This window comes from Anomalospiza imberbis, chromosome 9 (genome assembly GCF_031753505.1).
Source record: "Anomalospiza imberbis isolate Cuckoo-Finch-1a 21T00152 chromosome 9, ASM3175350v1, whole genome shotgun sequence".
In the NCBI taxonomy this organism is placed as follows: domain Eukaryota; kingdom Metazoa; phylum Chordata; class Aves; order Passeriformes; family Viduidae; genus Anomalospiza; species Anomalospiza imberbis.
Genome location: NC_089689.1, coordinates 1,847,077 through 1,870,182, shown reverse-complemented (window position 1 = coordinate 1,870,182; position 23,106 = coordinate 1,847,077). Strand labels below are relative to the sequence as shown.

General features: G+C 46.2%; 1 protein-coding gene across 2 annotated transcripts in view; it reads left to right on the top strand.

Annotated features, from left to right (window-relative positions):
- The first annotated feature begins 8,518 nt into the window (after positions 1-8,518).
- The window catches only part of DNM3 (dynamin 3), a 167,062-nt gene continuing 152,474 nt past the window's right edge, over positions 8,519-23,106 (top strand). Inside the window, exon 1 of one of the 2 annotated variants that reach the window (XM_068199307.1) lies at positions 8,519-8,719. In XM_068199307.1, the coding sequence (XP_068055408.1) occupies positions 8,574-8,719 (146 nt within the window). In that variant the 5' untranslated portion in view covers positions 8,519-8,573. The remainder of the gene's footprint in view (positions 8,720-23,106) is intronic. The other variant, XM_068199308.1, reaches the window with a different exon arrangement.

Genomic DNA, 23,106 nt, shown 5'->3' with positions numbered 1-23,106 from the left:
ACTGCATCCCACTGTGTTTCCCCCCTTCTGAATCTCTCCAGCCATCACCACTGAACTGAAACCCCGAGCTCAGAACCCTTCTGCCCCAGGGCCAGCAGGGACCCAGCCCTGCGCTCAGCCTCCTGGCCACACCAACCCACTCGCCCACCTAGTGCAGGTCAGCCTTCCTGCAGGACGAAAGGGCAGCCAGAAAATACCCATTGGGATGTTCCCACAGCACCCCAATCCTGCCCAGAGAGCTCATTCGAGAGCTGGCCTGTGTGTCCTGGTTATGGACCTGCAGGGTCTCATTCATTCATCAGAAGCTATTTTTGGGGGCTTGTCTTTCTCCCCTGCAACAGCTGGTGCCAAAATGAGCCTCAGACACGGTACCGAAGTGACCGGCTTGCAGACAGCCAAGTGACAAACTGTTGCTTTGCCACTGATCCTGCACCCTCACTCCATGCTCCCTTCTGCCACTGGCAGCCTGAGAGAGGACAGCCTGTGAACCAGCTTTTCTGGGAGCTGCTTCCCAAAGCAAACCCTCCCCAGCCACCTCTCCACAGCCCAGGGAGGTAACAGCACACCAGAAGTAGCTCCAGGAGGGATCTGTGTCTCAGCATCCCTGCTGGGCCATCTCCCAGCCCTGCAGCTCACACCCCCCGTCCCAACAGGGCTTGGGCTGCCCCTTCCTTGCTTGGAAGGAGCCAGCTCTCCTCCATCTGTGGGAAAACCTCTGCCACTTTGAAAGCAGAGTGAGAGGCTGTGTGAGCTGAGAGTTTGCGGTTCCCCAGCTCCATGGGGCCATGGGAAGGACACTGCAAAAGGCTCTTCTTGTCTGATTAAGCCCTTTTCTGACCCAGAGATGGGGCAACTGAGAGGCATTTTAAAAACTTTTATTCCATTTTCAATCTCAAGTGAAGGGTGAGACAATACAGATGTTATAATTCAGAACACAGTCAGAAGCCAATTATTTCTTAATTACAATACATTATAAGTGTTTCTTGGCCTATCAGCTTTTGCCACACCATGTTGTAAATTCCTTAAAGCCAATCATTTAAAATTACCCCTCGTGGGTCCTACTACAATGCATCTTTCATGGTTCTATTTCTCCAAAGTATCTAGTCTTATTTGCAAGGCCATCCTTTGAAACTTGTTTCTAGCTCCATTCCTCTCTCAACAACGTCTGTCCTATTCCATGGCATTTCTAAGTCAGCATTCTTATCTCAAGGTTTGCCTACAGATGCTCACTACGTGAGTCAGGCTTTGAGAATTTTCTACAAATCCATTTCCCACAGGTTCTCACCCCCTGAAGCAGTGGGGACCATGTGGGCACTGCCCCAGTGCAGGAGAGGGGCTGTTGGTGCCCAGCATGCACCATGGCAGCTGTGCTGCCAGCAGCTGGGGATGTATTTTCATTTTAATTTGCCAGCAGGGTCTGCTTTGGGAACTGCTCTGTTCAGATCCCTTCTCTGATGCTTCCTTGTTCCCGTTCCCACAGAGGGACAGATGGGTGCCCTACTTTCTCCCTGGGCTAACCTGCAGCTACGCAAAGGGAGTAGATGCTTTTTTAATAAGTGCTTGTGATGGTTCCCAGGCCCAGGAGAGCAGGGCTGGCCTGCTCCCTGCCTCAGATAAAGGCTGGCAGCCTGGCTAGGTGCCCTCTGTGTCACCACCCAGTCACTCCTCCAGTGATTCTCCTCCTTCTGTGGTGAGTTCAGCACAGCACGGGGGAGAAACAAGGCTGAAGCTGGAGCTGGAGTGTGCCTGCCACCATGCAGTTTCTAAAGCTCCTCTGTGATGAGCACTGTTCTGAAAGATATCTATTATCCACCTCGCTTAGCAAGGGCAGATTTCTCAACTAGATCAGCCGTGCTGCGTTTACTCTATTTTTAACTTAGTTTGCGATTCTCCACATAATCTTAACGACACAGGTTAGTGTGTGTGTGCCCTTTTTTCTAGCAAAACCATCTCCTTTCTTTCCCAGGAGCTCATACAAAGGCTGCCTTCATCCCTCCCTTGTCCAGTCCTGCCTTTCTGTTGTGCTTCCGAAATGCGGCATAACGCCACATCCTGGTGGAAAAACAAAAGCCATCTATTAGAAACAATGTAAGGATGAAATCTCAGTTCATGGCAGCTGTTCTTGCAGCTACTGACAGCCCGACAACTTTGGTCTGGAAATTAATTTCAGCTGGAAAACTGGCAAATTCATGAGTGCTGCAAATCCTCCTCTGCAGGTAAAATGCTCCAAGGCTGGAGTAATTGACACGTAGTAAACATTTCTCTGCTGGCAGCCAACACACGCAGCTAATGTATATGTTTGGCAAGGGTGATTCTGTGGAGAGTTTTGGCAGTGTACTCATGTTTACATCCCTTACTCCTCACTTCCTTCCCTTGCAGCGTAGGCACGCTGTCAGTGGCGGGATAGAAACAAGCTCTGCCGTCACTTAGCAACCCCCACTGGCACAGAGATGTTGACTTTTTCCTTTCTGGCTTTCCCAGCACAAAAAGAGCCGGGTGAAACTCAGCCCACGGCTCAGGTGTGAGGCTGTGGCTAGCTGGGGATGCTTTGGGCTGGCCTGGTCCCTTCTCAGAGCGTCCATGTCCTGCTGCTGCTCCAGAGAACGAGACACTGCGAGTTGGTGGGTCAGCCCTGAGTGTCCTGAGCTTGGGTAGAAGGATGCAGAGAGGTTTTTTGGCCCAGGGTGGCTGTCAGCAGGCAGCTGGTGGGATGGTGGCACTTTGAGGCAGGCACTGATGGGGTGCCACATGTACACCCCATATGGTGTCACAGCCCGGGTCCCTGTTCTGGAGAAGAACAGAGAAGAGAATGGCACCCCAGTTCCCTCTGGGGAGCAGGCTGGAGGTGGATAAGGGACATACTGTTATCAGCTCGAAGTACAGCAAGCAGCTGGGAGAGATTCTGCAGCAACAAAAGCTGTGGGGACTGAGCCCCGGGCTGATTCCCTTCAGCTGGGCAGAGCCTTGGCCCCACTGCCTGGGGATGCTGCTGTGGCGTGGTCCAGCACAACGAGGGCTGCAACAGCCACTCCCAGAGGCTGGAAGCACGTGGGAAGTGTTTTGTCCACGGAATCTTCCCTTGGGGAAGCACTTGGCTTGTCTGGCTTTGTGGCCAAAGAAGCAGGCATGCTGCCAGGCTGCAGGGAGGGAGTGCAGCTCTTTCCTAGGGTGCTGAGGGCTGCAGGGAAACACCTCTGCAGGCTGCAATGCAGCACCGTGCCCTTTTTCTACCCCGCAACGGGATGCAGCTGGAGGTCACAGGGCAGGAGAGAGGAGAGATGGGACAGGGACTGTGTTGTCCTGCCATCAGTGAGTCAGCAGTGCCCCGGGCTATGGGGGGAAGGCAGAAAGCACATCTTTACACAGGAGAAATGCTGCAGCCACTGCTCTAATCACAGCCCTGCAGCCACTCTGGCTTTCTTTCACGGGCTCCAGTTCCATCTTTTGCAGCTTCAGGGTCTGAGCTCTTATCCTGGCAGATGCACAGGCATAATGCTGACTGGCACCTTCGTGCAGCTCCACTGCAGAGCCAAGTGCTGCCGAGAACTGGGAGCTGCCCCTTGCCCACACCTCCTCCTGCTCTGTGCCCATCAACTGCCTGAAAAGCTCTGCCAAAACTCTGCATTCGTGTCTGAAGCAAGAAGGAGGTTGTAAGAGCCCGTCTGAAGCCCCTTGTTCTCCATTCTGCCTTCCGATTGCCACGAGAAAGAATCCCTTCCCCCGCTGCAGTTCCGGCTAAGAACAGGACACAGTGCAGGTGGAACCGCTGAACCATCATGCTAGCTGTTCCGAACAAGGCCTGGCAAGAACTTGGCAAGGAGTTGGCAAGGACTTGGCAAAGACCTGACATGGACCCAGCTCGGGACAGCCTGATGCGCAGCCTGCTTCTAATCTCCGTTCTTAAGCCGAATGAACTTTTGGGGTGACTCCTGTGGTCCTTCACTGAAGACCCCTCATCTGCCTCGTTACCACTGTGACAAATAAAGAACGAGAACCCTCCTCCCAAGGACTGAGACCGAGACCCCTACTATAGGGAGGAGGGGAATTTGGTGGTCTGACCACTAATGACATGACCTGTTTCCCTTCAGTAATTTCAATGGACTTATTCTTCATTGTATTCGTCTTGCTTTGGTGGTTTCTGTGGACTCACCTGTTCCCCCGTGGCAATTACAATGGACTTTCATTGTTACACTTGTTCCCCCCTCTTTCCTCTGTGGACTATAACTGGAACCCCGAGTCGACCAGAACTTCGGAGACTCCCCCGACACGACAGACGGATCCCCATCGTCCGGACCACTGAGGATCTCGCCTGTGTTGGTAGCTATTCCCATACCCCTCTCATCTCTCTCCCTCTCTATTCTTTTATCTCCTTTCTGATCCCCACTATCGCATTTACTGTTTTGGCCCCTAATAAAGGTGCATTTGTTGTGATTAACTGATAGTCCCTTGTTGTTTGCCTTTTTGTACTTTTGGGATCGGTGAAAAGAACCATCACGACACCCCGCAATAAGCGGATCGTGACAGAGGTGAGGAAGGTCCCTGGAGAGACGAGCAGGTGTGGAGGAAGCTGCCTGCTCTTCGGGGAGAGGAGCAGGCTCTGCTGTGCTCTGCTGCCCCGGGCAGGGCAGCGTGGCTGGCTCTTCAGTGCAGGCATCTGCAGCTCCCCACTCGGCTGGTTTACACAGAACTCATTTCCCCGGAAGGGAATTGCACTGCTGCGTGTTTGGGAAGCAGCCTGGGGTCTGGTCCAAATGTCCTCAGTGTTAACGTCACTGCCTGCTCAGGGAGAAGTGTGTGTGTGAGTTTGTGGGCTCAGCTGCACCCTGAAGCCAGGCTATTTTTGCCATCTATTTCTCTGGAAGTCGTGGCAGGACTAGCTTGCTGTCGGTAGCCTTGATCTTGTTATAAACGCCAATCACTTGGTTTTTAAAATTTTAAAAGTTTAATAATAATAAAATGGTTATAAAAATAGCAATACAATTAGAGTAATGAAAATTTAGAGTTAGGACAATTACAAGACAATAAAAAGCAAAGAATTACGGACGTCCGGATGCTCTCGGGCACTTAAGCCCGATAAGCATGCCTTGTGAACAAAGGAATAACCTTTAAAAGCAGTAGCCTGTTGCATATTCATACATCTCATACATGATGCATAAATTCCTTGCAAATTAAGAACTTTTCTGGTTTTTGTCAACTTCTTCCCCTTAATCCTGGTGGTTCCATAAAGACGGAGAGAAGGTGGAAGAATGTTTGTCTTTTCTGATAAGGAGGCAGTAATTCTTTATGGGCCCCCTTCATTGTCATCACTGTGTGAAGAGTTTCTTCATTATCTCATCTCTTGTTTGAGCCAGTAAAAAAAACCCCACATACATAGGTTCTATTTTAACTACAAAACTACATTTACCATACTATTAAAATGTTAATACAGCACTTCTAATCAATGTAACATAATACATATAGTATTCAATTTAATATTTGTGAAAAGCCAATCATAAAATATGCATTTTTCACACTCTGAAATGCACGGGAGGCTGTGACTGGGGGCCCCAGGCAGGCTGTGCTGGAGCTGGTGACATGTGACATCAGACCACACTGCTGCAGTCACCTTGGGGACCAGGGCACCCACCCTTCCTGCCATGCCAGGAAAGGTGCTTGGCAGAGCTTTTCTCTCCTTGCTGAGCCTGGCACCCAGCAAAAGGAAATGATAAATATTGTATTTTATTGTATTGTATTGTTAGGGGCACGGCTGAGCACAGCAGGGTAAAGCCAGATTGTGTTTAGCTGGTTAACCAGTGAGCAGCACAGCTCTGTGCTCCTGGGGGTTGCCCCTACTGATCCCCCAGAGAACAATTTCTTGCATGGCCCCCTGACACTGATTTAGGTCTTGTATTTCAGGGTTATTTGTTACAAGAAGCTTTGCAGTGGTCTAGTAGCACCCCTGTTTCCTTTAATTTAGCCACTCTGAATCTTGGCAAATTCAGAAAGCCAGGCTAGGCTCTGCATGGGAATTTGGAACAAGGTGGCCAGAGAAGTCAGTCAGGAAAAGCAGAGACCTAAAGATATGCTCGGGTGCCTCTCCTCTCTCCTTCTCTGCTCTCTTGGAGGTGTTGGAAAAACGAGGAAAACCTCTCATGAGGTTTTTGGGGTGTTGGAAAAATGAGGAAAACCTCTCACAAGCATCCATAATGAAATTGTTTGTGCTTTTCCCAGAAGGTGGGGAATCTGTATTTGGCTGCTTGTGGCTTTTTTTTTTTTTTTTCTGGAGGGAGGAAAGTTGGATTTTTTTAAGTGATAGAGTTGCAGGGTGAATGTGGGCACTTAATGGCTTTAACTCTGCTTCACCAGACAAAAAAATTTCGTTTGGAAACTTCCCAGGGAATGGGAATAACTTGGGGGAATAACTCAAACTTTTCCTAATCTTAGTTGTTTTCCTAATTAATTTTATTTTAATTGTGGAAGCAGACAAAGCTGTAATTTAAAGACCTCACAGAAAGAACAGTTCCTTGGATTATCAGTTTGAAGGTGTGCATGATGCTGCTCCCCAGGCATGGTGCCTTTCTCAATCTTCATTTTTCTCCTGTGGAGACACAATCCTACGGCCAGGCTGCTCTTCTACGGGTCTTAATTATTTCATGGGGGCAGCAAAAAGTGCTCTGGACACTCATAATGTTCTTCCCAACTTCCAGCCTCCATAGAAACCCACGAGCTGGAGGAAGGCCAGGCAGCTACTCCAGTGCCTCCTGGCACAGCTTGCTCGCCCAGGAGTGGGGAAAGAAATAATCATGCTGCTAATTGGCATAATTATGTCAATAACTCCCAGGCTCCCAACTAGACAGACACGATGGCGAGGCTTTTCCCAGAGGCTGTGGTCTAACTGCAGCGGGGAGGAGAAGCCGTCTCTGCCTTCTGCCGATTCAAAACCGCTCCTTGTTTCCAGAGTTATAGGTCAGGCTGCTGTAATTTTTTACACTTATTGAGAGCTCTGGCCAAGAAGTTTTGATAATCCTCCAGATGGTTAGTCTCCGTCAGCCTGCGGGATGTTCACAGCTCCCTTTGTTTTGCTTTTCACGCTGAGCGAGGCCGGTGTCTGCTGGAACAGAGAGGGGAACTTTTATCGCTGCACGACTCCAAAGCCTGCCTTTCAGATATTTTCACGATGTGACTGCTGCCAGTAATCGCAGCTAAATCTCATCTCTGTTGTGTGCCTGAGCTTTTAGCTCAGCCTCAGCGTGCATTTTTAATTGAACCCGCTGCAGTGACACGGCTAGGACCTCGATGTCGCTTCCCAGCTTGCTCCTGAGCCGTCACCTGCTGCCCGCCCTGCCGGATCCAGCTCCTCCTGGGAACGTGCCTGACCCTGGCAGCGCTCCTGCCTGTGCCCAGGCATTGCACAGCCCTTCCCAGTGGCCAGCTGGGGCTGGGCTCCCAGGGGAGAGGGGCAGCGCGGTGGTCTCGTGGTCAGCGCACAGACCTGGGTGAACCGTGCTCCTCGTGTCCAAGGGTCTCAGCAGCGGGGTGGCCTTGTCCTCAGGCAGGAACAGAGTCACAGAATGGGTCAGGTTGTCAGGGAGCACAGTAGGACATCTGGTCCAATCTCCCAGCTCAAGCAGGGTCATCCCAGAGCACAGGCACAGGATTGTGTCCAGCTGGTTCTGGGATATCTCCAGTGAGGGAGACTCCACAGCCTCTTTGGGCAACCTGTGAAAAAGCAATCCCTAACAAGCAAACTCTAAGTGATGTCCAGGTGGTAGAAAGACAAATTACTGATCAGTAAAATTGCCTTTTCCAGGCGATTGTTAAGGTTTAGGGCCTGACATGTTTGAGTTATGTCAGACCTTGGGAGAGGTTACCAAAGGTAGAAGGGTGTACCACTCCTAGCTGACACAAAGAATGCAGAATTTAGGGGCTACGAGGACATTTGGCAGAACACCCAAGATAAGGAAGCTACTAATAAAAACTGAGCAACTGTGCTGAAATCAGCTCTGGCTGGGTAAGAGGCAATTCTGCCAGGGGCAAATTGTGACCCCTGACTCACAGACCACTGACCCAAAAACCCCAGGAGCTGAAGAGAAAGGCTGAGCATGCAGGCTAATTAGCACTGGATGGAAGAGCATCATTAACCAACAGAAGACAGAACACTAATTAATAAGCGAACTAGATAACCTGCAGCCAATAAACATCAAGGCCTTTGGTTTGTTAAAGTCCACAAAAAGGGAAAACTTTTGACAGTTGTCGTGCTGGCTTTGTGGATTTGTCACCCGGCCATCTTTCTGCGCAGAACTATAAATAAATCCAAGCCCTTGACTCCGAGCGTGGATGGGCCTTTGGCACAACGGGGGGAAGAACAGATCGCGGGACCATCGCGGGACAATCGCGGGACAATCGCGGGACAATCGCGGGACAATCGCGGGACAATCGCGGCACCGGCACCGGCACCGGGACCCGCACCCGCACCGGAGGGGGCGTGGCCGCCCCACGGAGGCCCCGCCCCCAGGCCCGCGGAGGGAGGGGCGCATGCGCAGTGCGCCGGCCGTTACCTGTCAGCGGCGGCGGGCGGAGGAGGCGGCGGCGGGATGGAGGGGCTCATCCCGCTCGTTAACCGGCTGCAGGATGCCTTCGCGGCGCTGGGCCAGAACTGCCTGCTCGACCTGCCGCAGATCGCGGTGGTAGGCGGGCAGAGCGCCGGCAAGAGCTCCGTGCTGGAGAACTGCGTCTCCAGGTGAGGGGCGGCGGGCACGGCACCCCCGCGCCCCCCCCACACGGCCCGCGGCGCGCCACCCCTCAGAGCGGCTGAGGGGGGGGAGAGGGGGCGGTGTCGGGCGGGGATGGACGAGGAGGGGTTTTTTTGGGGGGGACAGTTCGCGGCTCCGAGCCCACCGCGGGTGCTCGGTCCCCACCGAGGATGCTCGGTGTCCCTCCCCCCGCGGTGCCTCGGGGGTGGCGGGGCGGGCCCTGGCCCGGCAGCGCCCGTGATGCGATGTGCGCGCTGCGGGGAAGCCGCCGCGGCTCCGGTGCCAGCGCGTTCGTGTGCCCGCTCCGTGTGTGTGTGGGGGTGACCGCTGCCTGAGAGGAACGAGGTGTTTGCAGCCCAAACCCTGCTTTCGGTGCGGTGCTGGCTCCGGGCGGCTCATTCCTCCCGTCCCGTCGCATATAAATTCGCACCGTCCCAACGCGCCTGTGGGTATTCGAATCGCGGCGTCATTAAGGTTGGAAAAGACCTCCAAGATCGTCAAGTCCAACATGCGCACCGTTTCTAACGAATCACCGACGGGAACAGGGGAAGCCTGACAATTCAGGCGGTGCTTTCTGACGGCCAGGCGGTGCCTCTGGAGGCGTCCCGAGGTAAACATGGGCTTCACGTGCTGTTTGAGGTTCCTGCTGCGTTTGCCTCAGATAGCTGCGGGCTGGCGGAGAGGTGGTGCTCCCGCAGCGGAGCCGCGATCCTAGTCCGCATTATAGGGTCGAAATGCTGCTGTGTGTCGGTGACTGGGGGACTCTGATGTGCGGAGATCTTCAGCGAAGGTAATATTAAATGCTGTGACACTCCACAACCTGGCCGTGTGTCAGGCTGCAATAGCTCTTGATACCCGGTATAAAAATACTGTATAGTGGTTCTTCATCTCTCCTTCAGAACTGACTGTGTTAAATATCAGTTTTTTCTCTTCTTTCTCCTTGAAGACTTTAGCTAGCTACTGGTGTTGACGGTACTGGCGAGTCTCTCGGGTCTGGAAAACATAAATGAGATCTTCAGAAAGCACAATTAGCTATCCAGTTATTACTGTTCTCTTCAAACAAGTCCTTAAAAAGTATTTTGGTAACCTTTTGACTTTTTGAGCTACAGTGTCCACAAAGCTGTGCAAAGCACGTGTGCTGAGGGGAAAAAGCACCTTCATTTTTCTTGTCAGTGAGGCTGTTTTGGTCCCTGGGGTCGGGGCTGAGTGAGGTGGGCGGTGGGCTGATGTCAGTCTCTGGATCCAGCTGTGCTGATGGAAGATCATACTGCTCCCAGATGCTCGTCACTGCTTGGCTGCCAGAGGGATCTGCTCCATCTGATCCGCAGGTGAAGCTGTTCTTTTGAGCCGCCTGGATGTGCCTGGCTGGACCAAAAGGTGAAAACAGCAGTTTGTGCTGATCTGGCCTCTTTGGCCAGGAGGCTGGAACCAGCTGCACGAGTGAGATGTGGGCACTTCTAGGAGGAATTAGGAAGGAGGGGTAAGGGCAGTAACTGTTTTACTGGTGTAGTTATTCACTGTGCAGCTTGCAGACACTTCACAACAGTCTCTTTAGAGAAGAGATTACAGGCTGCTATGAAACACCAGAATGTCTCTGTCACATAGGATTTGCAATTGGGATTCTGTCAGCCTGGTTTCAGAGTTCCACATCGTTGTTTTATGCAGTAACTTCTTGAGATTCAGCATGAACCGATCTGTAGTACCTCCTGACTTGCAACCTTAGAGTTTGTTGCAAAAATGACAGTAAACTGTATAGTTTCAAACCTATTCCAGGAGACTTGAGCACGGATATTTTGATTGCGCCTTTCCTCCAGACCGAGTATGTGTGGTCAGCAGATGTGCCCTGGCTAAGCTGTGAAAACTTGGTTGTGAGCCCTCAGAACCAGATTAATAAATATCCATGAGCCCAGAAGAGGATTTTACTTGTTAGATCAGCAGACAAATGGCCTGTGTCTCTTGTTAGTAAGCCATAGAATATTCCTATTTTTATGCGATAATGCAGCTGCTCTCTGCAAACAAGTTTATTTCATCCACATCTGTCTTAATATGGCTTGTAGAGGTAGAAAGTCTCCCTGTAGACCCATGCTGTTCTCATTTTTCTTTGTTACTGGTATATGGCATGACCTCTGGAAGCCACAGGGCCAACTTTAACTAATAGTAACACAACTTTGAAATTGACATGAAAATAAACCAGTCCTTGCATTGCTCTGAAGTTTCAGCATTAATTCTCATGGCTTTTGTTTAGTTTTTTTGGTTTGGGTTGTTTTGTGGTTGTGGGGTTTTTTTGTGTTTTGTTGGTTTCATTTTGGGTTTTTTTTACCACATGAATCATTATCATTAGTAGATTTTGAACTCTTAGCCTTCAGAGAGATATTGAAGATCTCTTTTCTTCAGGAATAGCTGTAATTGGTATGAGGAAGGCATGATATCCTCCATGGGTCTTGATACAACCATGCTGCTGGTTGTTAACGTGTATTGTCAGCGGAGCTGTGGTGAGGTTGGCAAGGCGGTTTTAACTCTAGGATCAGGCTGTTATTCCCTGCTCTCTGTAGCCACTATAGCACTGTGGGTGTTTCAGTTTTCCACAAGACCTTCGGCTGTGCAAAGATTACTTTTTTTTTTTGCACTTGGAGAGTAGAAACTATTTTCTGACTTGCAGGTGGTATCAAGAGTTAGAGCTTCTTCGTGGCTCCTAGGAAACGTGCTGGCTATGGAGGGTTATCCACAGTCTCGTTTATGCACTGCCATTGTTTTTCAGAAGGGTTGTGAGGAATCTGGTGTGGCACAGTTGTGTGGGCTGGCAGGTGGCCTGGGGAGTGGGAGCCAGCTCCTGCTGAATGATACATATCTATCACTGCCTCTAGGGTAGCAGCAAGGCCTGTTCAGGATCCTTAATGACTACCACCATGCAGGGAATATGTTGGGATTAGCTCACATGTGTTTTGCATAGATGGTGGTGTTGAATGAGGATGGATTCTGCAGCAATTATGGGACACCCAGAACTACTTGTCTCATTGTAGGCTGGCTTTGAACTAAGCTGGAATGAAGCAGTGTCAAATCTCCCAATGTATCCATTGCTGTTGCTACTTGGATTAGCATCCCCTGAGGAATGTGGAGAGTTTCCTCTTTATCTACTGCTCCTCTGTGTGTAAGGAGACGCTTTCTTTTGATAGTCAAGGACTGTGTGTGAAGGTTTTTCTCTCAGGATTCTGGTTACATTTAGATGGAAACAGAGATTCCGGAGAGCATCTGAGGACAGCAGTCATTTCCATTTACGGGTTAGACCTTCGTGTGTTCATAACTGGAGCTCCTGGTGTGTGTTTGAGGAAATGAAGTTGTCTGAAGAGCAAATGTTCTTCCTACCTCCTTCTGCTTCCCTTTGTAGGAGTAAATGTGCCCAGAAAATGTTGAGCCAGCATTGAAGCAAAGGATCTAATGCAGCTTTCTGGTAGAGGTTGGTTGGAGAGCGATTCAAAAGCACAAAGGAGGGTCAAACAACAAATGCCAGCAGATTGCCAGTGGGAGAAGGCCTCTCTTGTTCCTGTGCTCCTGAGCAGTTCAGGGCCAGCAGCTTATATGTTGTTTGTGCTTTTCAAGCTGGCTTTTGATAATAATTAGGTTACTTGAAAGAAAACTACCGGCAGGAAGCAATCCCTGTAAACTGTATTTGGAGAGAAAGCACTTTCTATTATTTCATCTATAGCCAAATGGGTTTTTCAGATAACTGAAAGCACAGACAGCAAGCTACCTTCTCAGGGCCTCCTTCTTCAGCAATCAGAACCTTGTTTTACTCTTAAAAATAGCAAGAAATTAATAATTAGGCTTCCAGCTTGAAAGCTCTTCACTTCCCTTTCTGCTTAATATAATACAAACTGCATGAGGCCAAATAATTGTTTTATAAGAGATGTGAACTCTTGATTGTAAGCCTGTCAGTCATAATCAAACAGGCACTTTCCTTTTAAGAGCCTGAGGTCTGATTGTGTAATTCAGCTTTGCAGCTTTTTGATCTGAGATGCTTTTGACAATCTTAGGGCCACTGCATGTAAGTAGAGCTATTTATTATGACATATGTAGTGATTATTTCTTCTTGAAATTACTGTTCCTTGTGTGCTCAGCTCGTTCTGTTCTGCTTGAGATGGCAGTTGTGAAAAGGCTGCGTTGAGTCATTAGGAGAAAAGAAGGGACTTAAACTCTGGCTGCTAGAACAGAAAATTTCTCTGAAGAATGTAGACACATATTTAGATTGATGCTTCCTGGGGGATATGTATTGAGATTGGTGCAGGTATTTTATTATTTTAGTTATTAGGCATTGACAGAAAAACTTTTTTACAGAAAATCTCCTCTTTTGTGAAACAGGCAGGAAAAAGCTAAGCAGTCAGGCTGAATACAAACTGAGATACAAACGGCGACGTGGTGCTGTGTACTCTTTTTTAATCTTAAGGATCTTCTGGAAATAAGAGTCAGCCACTCCTTTTCCTGACTAATTAAGACACCATACTGCTTGGAGTACAGTATTGAGTATATTAACCTAGTTATCAAAATACTCTGGTGCAACGAAAGCAAGGATGTTCTGGGTTTTTCATTTATTAGAAACAGCAGCAAATGAGACAGTGGCTCATTTGGGTTTTTCCCTGAGTAAGTTTTTGCATTTATACATTGAAGAACAAACTGGCCGTTTAGATGGGATACAGATGGCCTGTTTTTGTCCTTAAATGTAACTCCATTGTTGACTTAAAGTTCTTTTCTTTTTCTTCGAGTCTTGAGAATTGATATATACAAAGTAAAGGAAATGTGTATTAAAAAACAGACATGCAAAAAAAGAGCTGTTTTTTCACCACCACCCCACATGTAATTTTTTTCCTCTAAAACTACTTTGAGGTTTTGTCTCTTTTATTTTTGGCATTTAAATTTTGCCAATTAAGAAAAGCTGTACTCTATCACAAGGCATAGTGTAGGGAGCTCTGACCTTTATTGTGGCATTGAAGTTCAGCATATCAGGCAGTTTAGAGATGCTAAATCAATAAGTAACGCTTCACTTCTGTAAAGTGTACCTGTGAGAATACATAGTCTTACTATAACTTCAGCATGCTGTGTATAATCAAGGTATTGTAGCATTTAGTGAACACAAGTGTAGTATTTGAAGTCTGTGCTCTAGACTTCAGAACGACTTCAAAACCCTGCAAAAAGCAATGTTCAAAAAAGCCCCAGTCTGGTCTCGAGTGCCTTGTGAGAAATCAGTGCTGCAGATTCAGTGGCAGTTGTTAGTGGGAGTTCAATCCATCAATGTACTGCAGGTGGCTGCACTCCTCTGATCGTTTTTAAAGGAGAGCAGTCATCTCAGGAGAGGTGTGTGTGGGTTGGGTTTTTTCTTTTTTTCAGACCATGGGAAGCTACTTACCTTTATCCAGACTTCTGAAAGTTTCACAGATTGTCTGACTCTCTAGACTCTTGTATAATATTATAAATCCTGTTACTCACTCCCTTAAGGAAGGAGCCTACACTTGGGATTTTGTAGTGTTGAAATCAACAAAGAACCAACACCTTTGTTGTCTTGCTGTTTCTTGATGGGCATTGCTGCTCATGTTTCAAGCTTATGTCACTTTCCTGTGTAGATGAAATAGCAAACAAGGATTTCCAGCTTAGATAAACAGATGTTAGCAATGGATTGTTTAGACATCCACCAGTAAACATTGGGAGTGATGCTGCCATGGATTGCAGCACAGATATGGAAGTGTGGACACTGCTCTCTGCTATTCTTTACTGTGTGACCTCAAACAGCTTTTTAAATATTACCTGCATGTGTTTCCACACGTGCCTTACCTGCATGTAGAATATAGATTTTTATTCCTTTATTTTTAACTTGCTACTACCTGTAAAGGAAGATGGTAGCATATAATCTTAAAATCAGTGTGGGATAACTGTGATTGTTGTCTAAAACTTGCTGTTATGCATTTCTGTTGTTTGAGTGATGGCTGATTTAGATTTCTGTGTGGAACCAAAACTGAGCCTTGGATTCTGCTTTGAACAGCTGAGATGTAGCACTGTTTCCTCATCTCAGAAAGGCACCAGCAATAGCTTAGTCATTGAGAGAGAGATCATGTTTGTGGTTTGCCTTCCTTCAGTTCATCACTGAGCAAATTGATGATGCTCCTCCAAGTATTTATGGGTTTGTCAAGCAGTGCCTAGATTGCAGGCTTGAGGGGGAGAGCCTTTTTTGCTTTTTCTGGTTTGGTTTTCTTACTGTTTTTTGGTGGGGGGGGGGGGGAGGGGGTTTAAACATAATAAGGCCTTCCAGTAAATATAGGAAGTCTGTGAATTCCCCATTTCTGTGCTTGTGCGTAACAGGCTACTGAGAATCCCTTTAATGCTGTGTGTCTGCAGTGTAAACCTGTAGTGTAAATACACTGAGAACAGGAAATGAGCATTATTTAACTGTGACCTTGCGTCCTTTTCTTCAGCAAGTTGCATGGAGATGAACAAGGCAGCATTATTGAACTAGAGAGGAGCAAAATCCCATTTGAGTGGGTGCTGGGCTTTGATGTGCTGCCAAGCACTGTTGTCTGTGATAGCCTCTGGGATGTAAAGGAGACTGTAGCTGGAGATAAGAGAGGTTTTCAACCCAAATGTCTGCTGATAATGTCAGCCTTTATAATTTGTGTGTGGAAGTTACACTTTTAATTCAGTACCTGCTTTCTTTGTTCAGGTGTGCAGGAGATGCACTCTGTGCTATAATACAGATTTCAGCCCTCACAGATGAGATCATCAAAGCCTGAGTCTCCTTCGGCACTTGGTCCCTTGTTTACTCTGTGCACTGCAGATGCCTAAACCGTGCACATCCATTCCGTGGCGCTCAGCTCTAGAGGATGCTCTGAAGCTGCTTGTGTGTAACTCGCCTGCAGGGAACAGACAGGGCTCTGCATGGCGAGGATGAGAACCACTGAGAGACATCTCTGCTCTCTGCTGCATGTCGGGGGGAAATGGGCTCTCTTCCAGCCCTGCTCATCAGCCAAGCTGGAAGCTGCTGAAGAAATTTTGGCATAATCCATCAGAGGCTGTGTTGTGCCCTTGTGTGCTCACCTGTTTATTTGTTCAGGTGCTAAACAAACATTGGCAGAAGATCCTCAGTGTCTGTCAGATTTGGGAAAGAGACTGAGAAACTCAGGAGTCTGGACTGAGACCTGCAGCCTAATGACTTTTTTAGTGTTCTGGGAAGTAGCAGCACAAAACACTCTTTTGGTCAGACTTCTGATATAAATTTTTCTTGGGGTAATAATTCAGTTTCCAGTGAGCAGAGAGATGGGAGATCATGGCTAATATTAAATTTCACTGTTGAGCTAAACAGACTTTACATTGTCCTGGACAGTATATTAATCTGCACGTACTACAGGCTCAGAGAAGGATAAATGGGCAGGTAGAAAAGGATAAAATGGCTAGAGAAGAGAAACTGTTTGAGAAACTTGGATCACTTGTTTTGGAAACAGTCTCCTTTCCCCCTTCCTTGTCTTCCTGTCAATAAATTCACGCTCTTTATACTTTATATATACTCTAAATATATACAGTTCCCACTGTGTATATATTCCAGAGGGAGTACAGGAATTTAATCCAGTTACATTCCAGATCTGCAAAATGATCTGAGATGGCTTGTATTGTACCAAAAAAGGTAATTGTACAGTTTGACACCTTGTCTGCTACAAAAGAGAAATGTATTTTCATGATGCTTCTGAAAAATTCTTGGATTTTATTAGGATGTGTCACAGCTGACTGTATACTGTGCTACTGCTTAAAAAGTCAAAGTTTGTATTGATGGATCCCAGCTCAGGACAGTGGGATTTGGGAGGAAGAACAGCAGATTTTTTCTGGGTTTTTGGAATTCACAATATCTAAAAGATTTGTCCTGAGAGAGTATCAAGAGGTTAATTATTTCCTAAATGCAAGTATTTCTGTAGAAATTAGCTTCATGTAACTGATATGCCTGGTTTGTTGGGACATGTTGTTTTCTTTCTGATTCTTGCAGTCTGATTTTCATCTCTGATTATATTATGGAGGAAAACTTCTTACTCAAATCTTTCTAAAGAAACATTGTTAATTGCATTTGGCAGCTGGAAGTGATTGGGAAAAAATCCAAACAGCCAAGGTCTATTTAGAGCAGTGACAACAATTTAAAGTGAGTAAAGAATTTTTGTTGTTTGTTTCTTGTGTTGAGATACAGAATCTTGCTGCATTAGTATTCATCCTGAGAATGCATGGGCTTTTATGCACCAACATCCTATGCAAATGAGTCCTTTCCTAAAAGCAAACATATCTGATTAGGGAGAATAAGTTGTCCTGCAAAATCCCCTTTATTCTTTTTGACACCAAAATTCTGAGAATTGTTGGGCTTTCTTTGTGTTTTGTGCTTCCTTTCTCCCCCTTCCACCACCACTTGGAACTGACGGAGAGCACCGTTGGGCAGGAAATAGCAGAAGCTTTTGTAAAATCTTAAAAGGGACAGAGGAAGAAGGGCATTCTCACCCATGGAAGGAGGATGATGCAGCAGAGGGCTGGCAGGCTGCCGGGGAGGACAGATGCATCGTGCATACCGTGCCTTGCCCACGAGCCTGCACATTGGCAGCTTCCCCCTCTGTTCAGCCAGCGAGCCCAGCACAGCACAGGCACTGCAAACAGAGCACTCTTCATCTCACACCCCTGGGCTTCTGCCTGGCAGGTTCTCGTGCCTGTGTACGGCAAGCCTGCAGTCCTGTAAATTTGCTGAGATTTTAAAACTTTCTGTCATGTGAAAGAGATTTCTTGAATCCTAGGAAGTGCATTTTCCGTCCTGGAGCCAGTGAGCAGTCTCACCTTTTTCTGTGTGGAAATGTGATGTGGAGTACTGTCACTGCTGTCAAAATACAGCATTAGATTGCTCTGAGATGGTCTGTGCCTTCTTAGACTTGAGTTCAAATGTTCCCTCCTTTCGAGAACCTGTTGATTCCAATTTTGTTTAGTGGAAGACTTCGCCACTGGGACCAGAATTATTTTTGGCACTGATTTTTCTCATAGCCCTGTGATGTCTAATGGGGGAGATGTAATAACTTCTGGCAGCTTGTTAGGCAGAAATGCTGCTGCTACTTACAGAAAGCATCTTCCAGATCCAAGAGAAGTATAATGACAGGGATTTCTGAGCCTGCTCTCTCCCCAGTGTTCCTGCATGAAGAGCAAATCTCAAGCCTTGCTTTTTCACCTGAGTGGTGCCTAAGCACTGGCATTGAGCATATTTGTTAGGGAGGTGCTCAGTTAGCGTAACTGGTATCCCTTGCCAGCTTACTTGAAGTTTTTCAAGAGCTTTTAAAAAATGCCTTTTTTTGTCACATTTAGAATCAACACTCTCATATTCCACAGCTGGGTCTTTTTGGGTAGACTTTTTATAACATTGCCCTCTGGGTTTTTTTATAGTTGGTCTCAATTCCATAAAGGAGTGGAGGGAAAAGGGACCCAAAGAGACATTTTAGGCTGCTAGCTGTAGTGCTATGTAAGATTTTCAACACTTTATTTTTTATTTTTCTTAATTCAACCTGTGTTCTTACTTGAAAGTGATGGATAGGATACTTGGGGTGTCCCTGCTTTGCTGTTGAGGTCCAGTAGTTCAGCAGTGGTGGTGAAGGACATTGATGGATTGGAAAATGGCTTCTCAAAACCACCAAGTTTATGTACCCTGCTTGACCAGGAGGAGGAGTTGACTGCCTGAAGGTATCTGGATACTCTGGTTTTTGCCCCTAAAGCCCTGCATGCACTGCATGGGCTGAAGATGTAGGTGCTGTGCTTGATTTAGCAGGTTAATTAAAATGATCCATCAGGAGAAGGAAGATTTACCTTGAAGGAGTGGTTGCTGCAAACTGAGACCAAACATGAACTAAGCACCAGCCATCTATGCTGTGTGGTTTCCAAAAAACACTGGAAGCATCAGTACAGAGCTTCAGGAGCTGATACATCTGAGATCACTAAAAATCCACAACCTCTAAAATGCTTTTAGCATGCCTGGTAGGCCTAATTAAGATAGGTATCATTGGTCTTCGATAAAGCAGATTAATTGTCTTGTACATCTTCCTGTAAGGCCCATTATGTTAGGCTACTGAACAAAGCTGTGGGAGACCCTTGATTGACAGGCATTGTGCCAAACAAAAAACCACTTACGCTTCTGTAACTAAGGAAAGGAGGTGAGGGATCAAGTGGTGACTGACAATGAGAACTGGGCTCTGTTCTTGGAGCTGATGAGGAACAACATACATGGCCAAATTTCAGTGTCATGTAGAAGCACTCTTGTGTTACTGAATTGAAAAGGCACGTGGTTGAGAACATCAAAGCACAGCTGAGGCAGTACTTCTTGAGAACGTGTCCTAGGATTATCTTTGTTCTGTCACTTGAAGGGTAGTGTGTCTTGTGTTGGTGATGACAACTCTCATGGACTTAATTCCTAAGAAGGCCTCTGTGTAAATGCAAAGTACATTTCCAGTCTCTTGGACATACTTTGCTTTGTAATGTTTTAAAAGTGAGTGAAGGGTCTGCTGCTGGATCCTCTGTGGGGCTGGCAAGCACAGGAGCAGGTGAGATAGAATGAGCACATCTGCAAAATAGGTCTGCAGATACATATTGTTAGCATTAGGAGTTCCCCAGTTACAAGTGACCTGGGTGTGTGGTTTATGGGCTTTTAAAACCTGATGAAAGACGTGAGAAATATTTCATGCCTCCCATCCTCAGGCTTACTCTGGACCATGCTTTTTCCTATTTCTGGAGTTTTTTAGCACTTTGCTTTGAGGCTATCTATGAGAAATGGAAGAAAAATGAAAGCTTTTGAGTACCTCTGTGTGTTTTCCACAGAACTTGGAGATGCTGTATGGACATGTGTCAGTGTTCCTGTGGAACTGTGTGGTCTCTTGCACAAGGCATGGTCATTCAGCTGCTAATATGGGCCACAAGTGCTCCTGGTGTGCCAGGCTGGAGTTGTGTAAAACAATAAACACTGCTGGAAAAAGGCCCGGGAAATCTTTTGACTTTGGGCACAATTGCTATTAAAGCTGTGTTGCATTCCTTGGCAAAAATTGGGAATAAAGGCCTGTGGGGAGTGCTACCAGTGCACTGTTGTTTTATTAGCTGCTGATGGATCCGGGCCTTTCTGCATTTTTGAGGGTGGTTTAGGGTCTTGGGATGGACTTTGTGTTAGTGGGAGAACTCTTGTGCCATTGCTAATGTTGTCTGGCACAATGAAAGAGATGGGTTGCCTCTGCTTCTCTGTAAGAGAGCTCTGGCTCTTGTCCTGAGCCTGGCACATTTCTGTGCTTTGTGAGAAATGTGGAGGCTCTTTCTTTGGAGGCAATTCTGATTTTTTTAACAATTCATCACTATCAATTATAATTGTTTGTAGCTCTTTAATTATGCAGTTACTGTGTAATCATTGACATTTTTCTCGGTTATTTGATTTCCTGGATTCCCCCTAAGTTTTGTATGAATTATTTATATTGGTATTGATGTAAATTAGTTGAATTTTTGTCCTGTGTGATACTGACCATGTAACTGATCTAAGCACAGGACATTTCTCAGCCCTATACTGGCAAAGAAAAGCAAATGGAAGTTATTCTTTTGAAACTACAAATAAGTTTTAAACAGTGATGCATCACCACTTTTCACAGAAACTGGGCATTCTTCTGTTTTGTTATTTTTTTTTTTTTTAACATAATAAATACTGTTTGTGTGCTAAAGATCTCCTAAATGGAGACTCTCCCTGGAAATCACCCTGAAACACATTATGTTTATTTGTTTGATGTGTTTTCCTTTGTAAGCTACAGTCCTGCGTTATGATGAGACCACCTCACTGAGGAGCCCCTGTCTAGTTTGCTTTTCAGCATTTCCCTAGTTTCTGCCCTTCCTGAAATTTCTATCTCTTCCATGAGGCTCTTCAATTAATGAGTATTCTAATTACTTTTTCACCTTAGGGCCCAAACTGGCTTGTTATTATAAACTGCTGAAGTGTTGGTATGGCCAACTTGTTTCACCATCCTGTGGTATAAGTTTGAGACCTGGCTTTTAGCAAGTCAAATTCAAGCTATTATATGTTCCTTTATGCATTAAACAAACAGTAGGCACCAAACTTAGTAGATACACTTGTCCAGATCTCTGATACTGGAAATGAGCAGTACTAGAGAAGACAATACAGCTTATGTTATGCAGTAATAAATATTAGTATAAATAATATTAAATTAAATTAAGAATAAATAAAATAAATAGTAAGACATGACTAATTTAATAGGATAAAATTTCTTTAGCCCTGAAAATATTTTGGTCTTGAAAGTATTTAACAGTATTCTAACAGCTGAGTGCATTCTAAGATTGACAAGTTCCTGAAGGGCTGTCCTGGCAGATCTGTTTGCCTCCTCTTTGCATTTGATAAATTCCGCACTGGCCAGGCCTTGCTGATGGGCTGTCCTGTCACTGCAGTGCTGCTGCTGAGCCGGTACAGCTGCTGTCAGCTCAGTGCTTTGTGCTGCGAACGCTCTGAGAGTGAAGATGTAAAAGTAGTTGGAATCTTAATGCAGGGTGAATGTCTCTTAAAGGAGCAGGGCTTTCATTCCCAGTGTGTTTCTTCTTTCCTGCACCTCCTCATTGTTAAGTGGTCCTGCAGTTGTACACACAGGTGCTCCCAGGCTCACTGCCCCCTCCACAGAAAACAGCCTTTTCTCCTCTTGTTGGTGTCTTTGAGCACAAATTCTCAGGCATGAATATTTTCCTAGATAGATTTCTTTGCAGCTGCTTCCATTCTGATGTGAATTTTTTTCCCCAGCTTTCACTAAAGAAATGTGTACGTGCTTACCAAAAGGTGTGGCTAGCAGCTGTCTGAAGTCTGTCCTTAGAAGAATGTTAGGGTGTGCCATCAAGACCTGGAGGGGCATTGTCCTTTTGGTCAGAAGGAACCTTTGAGGCTTGGCTCTGTTATTCCTGTTGTATTTCTTGCTGCTGTTACTTGTATAAGTTGTGGGACCGTTTCTGATGCAGAGCTGTTTGGTTCAGCGCCACTAACAAACCCTTTAGAGAATGCTTTCTGTTCCGAGGGGAGAGGAGGGGGAGGAGGAGCTGCATCCTGTCCTGTGGATGTCAGAGTAGGCATTTCTGCAGAAGCAGTTGTACAGCGTTTAATCTGATTCCCTGCTGTGTGGTACTGCGTTGCTTTTCTTAAAGATGTGCAAGCTATGTTTCAGATTTGACTTACATTTCTGTGTGTGTTTAAGAACTTGCTCTTTTTTCTCTAAGTAGAGTTTATGTATTTGTAACATCTGATTTGAGCTGTACAGAGAATGCACACGGGTGCTGTTGCCTTGTAGCTGAAGCTGAAATTTCAAATGTTTTTAAAAAAAAAGCCTATCTCTGTGGGCAGATTGACGTCAGTGTCTCTTTGATAGAGGTAACCCATTCAGTGGTTAAACGGTGGGGGGGAATTTTCTCCTGAACTGTCCCTGTGAAGCCCATTACCCTCATTCTTTGACTTCTTCCCTCTTCAAACTGTGCATTTGTAGCAGAAGTTTTATGTCCTGCTGCTGCCCTGTTGAGTTGGTTATGTGATCAACACAGCTCTCCCTCTCACCAAGCAGGAACCTCTCTCTGCTGTTGTTTGCTTGAACAGAAAATAGTTCAGCTCATTGGACAGGGGTAAAGAATGCCATCACTTTTGGGCATATTAAGAGGATGTTCTGAAGGAAAATTTTTGTTTTAACCTTTCTTTGTAATTTTGCTGTTGAGGAAAGGTTAGCGTTGTGTGCACTGGGAGCTGCATTAATGCAGTGTTCTTTATTGCTGAATGTGCTTAGTCTGAAGCAGAAAATCAATAAATCTTTTCAGCCTTTGACTCCCCAAAGGATTTTCTTGTCTCCTGTGGTGCTGTAGAGGACACTGGTTTAGGTGACCACTTTGTCCTAAATGGCAATTCATTTTAGCTTCTTGATGGGAAAAAATATATAGATTATTTTTTAAACAGATATTACATGCTTGAAAACCAATGTATTAATTGTAATCTTAATTTGCTATCTCCTGGGCTGCGTTCATTTCAGTGCATACAGAAGTATGACCATGTTCCCATTACTATTTTCTGTTTTCCCATGAGAAAACAGCAGATGTTCATTGAGGGGCAGCTTTCTCTCCATTAGTAGATACTGAAATGATGATAGAGACCTATCTGAAGGCCTTTGGCATCTCTTTAAGCTAATTCCTCTATGCTGTTTCTGTCTGAAACGTTATAAAGCATCACAGCAGATTTAAATCGGTACACCTGATGTTTTTGCAGTATCTTTGCTTTAGAGATTACCTGAATTCCTAATCAATTGTACTTCTGCCTGCAGGTCTGAGTTTGCAT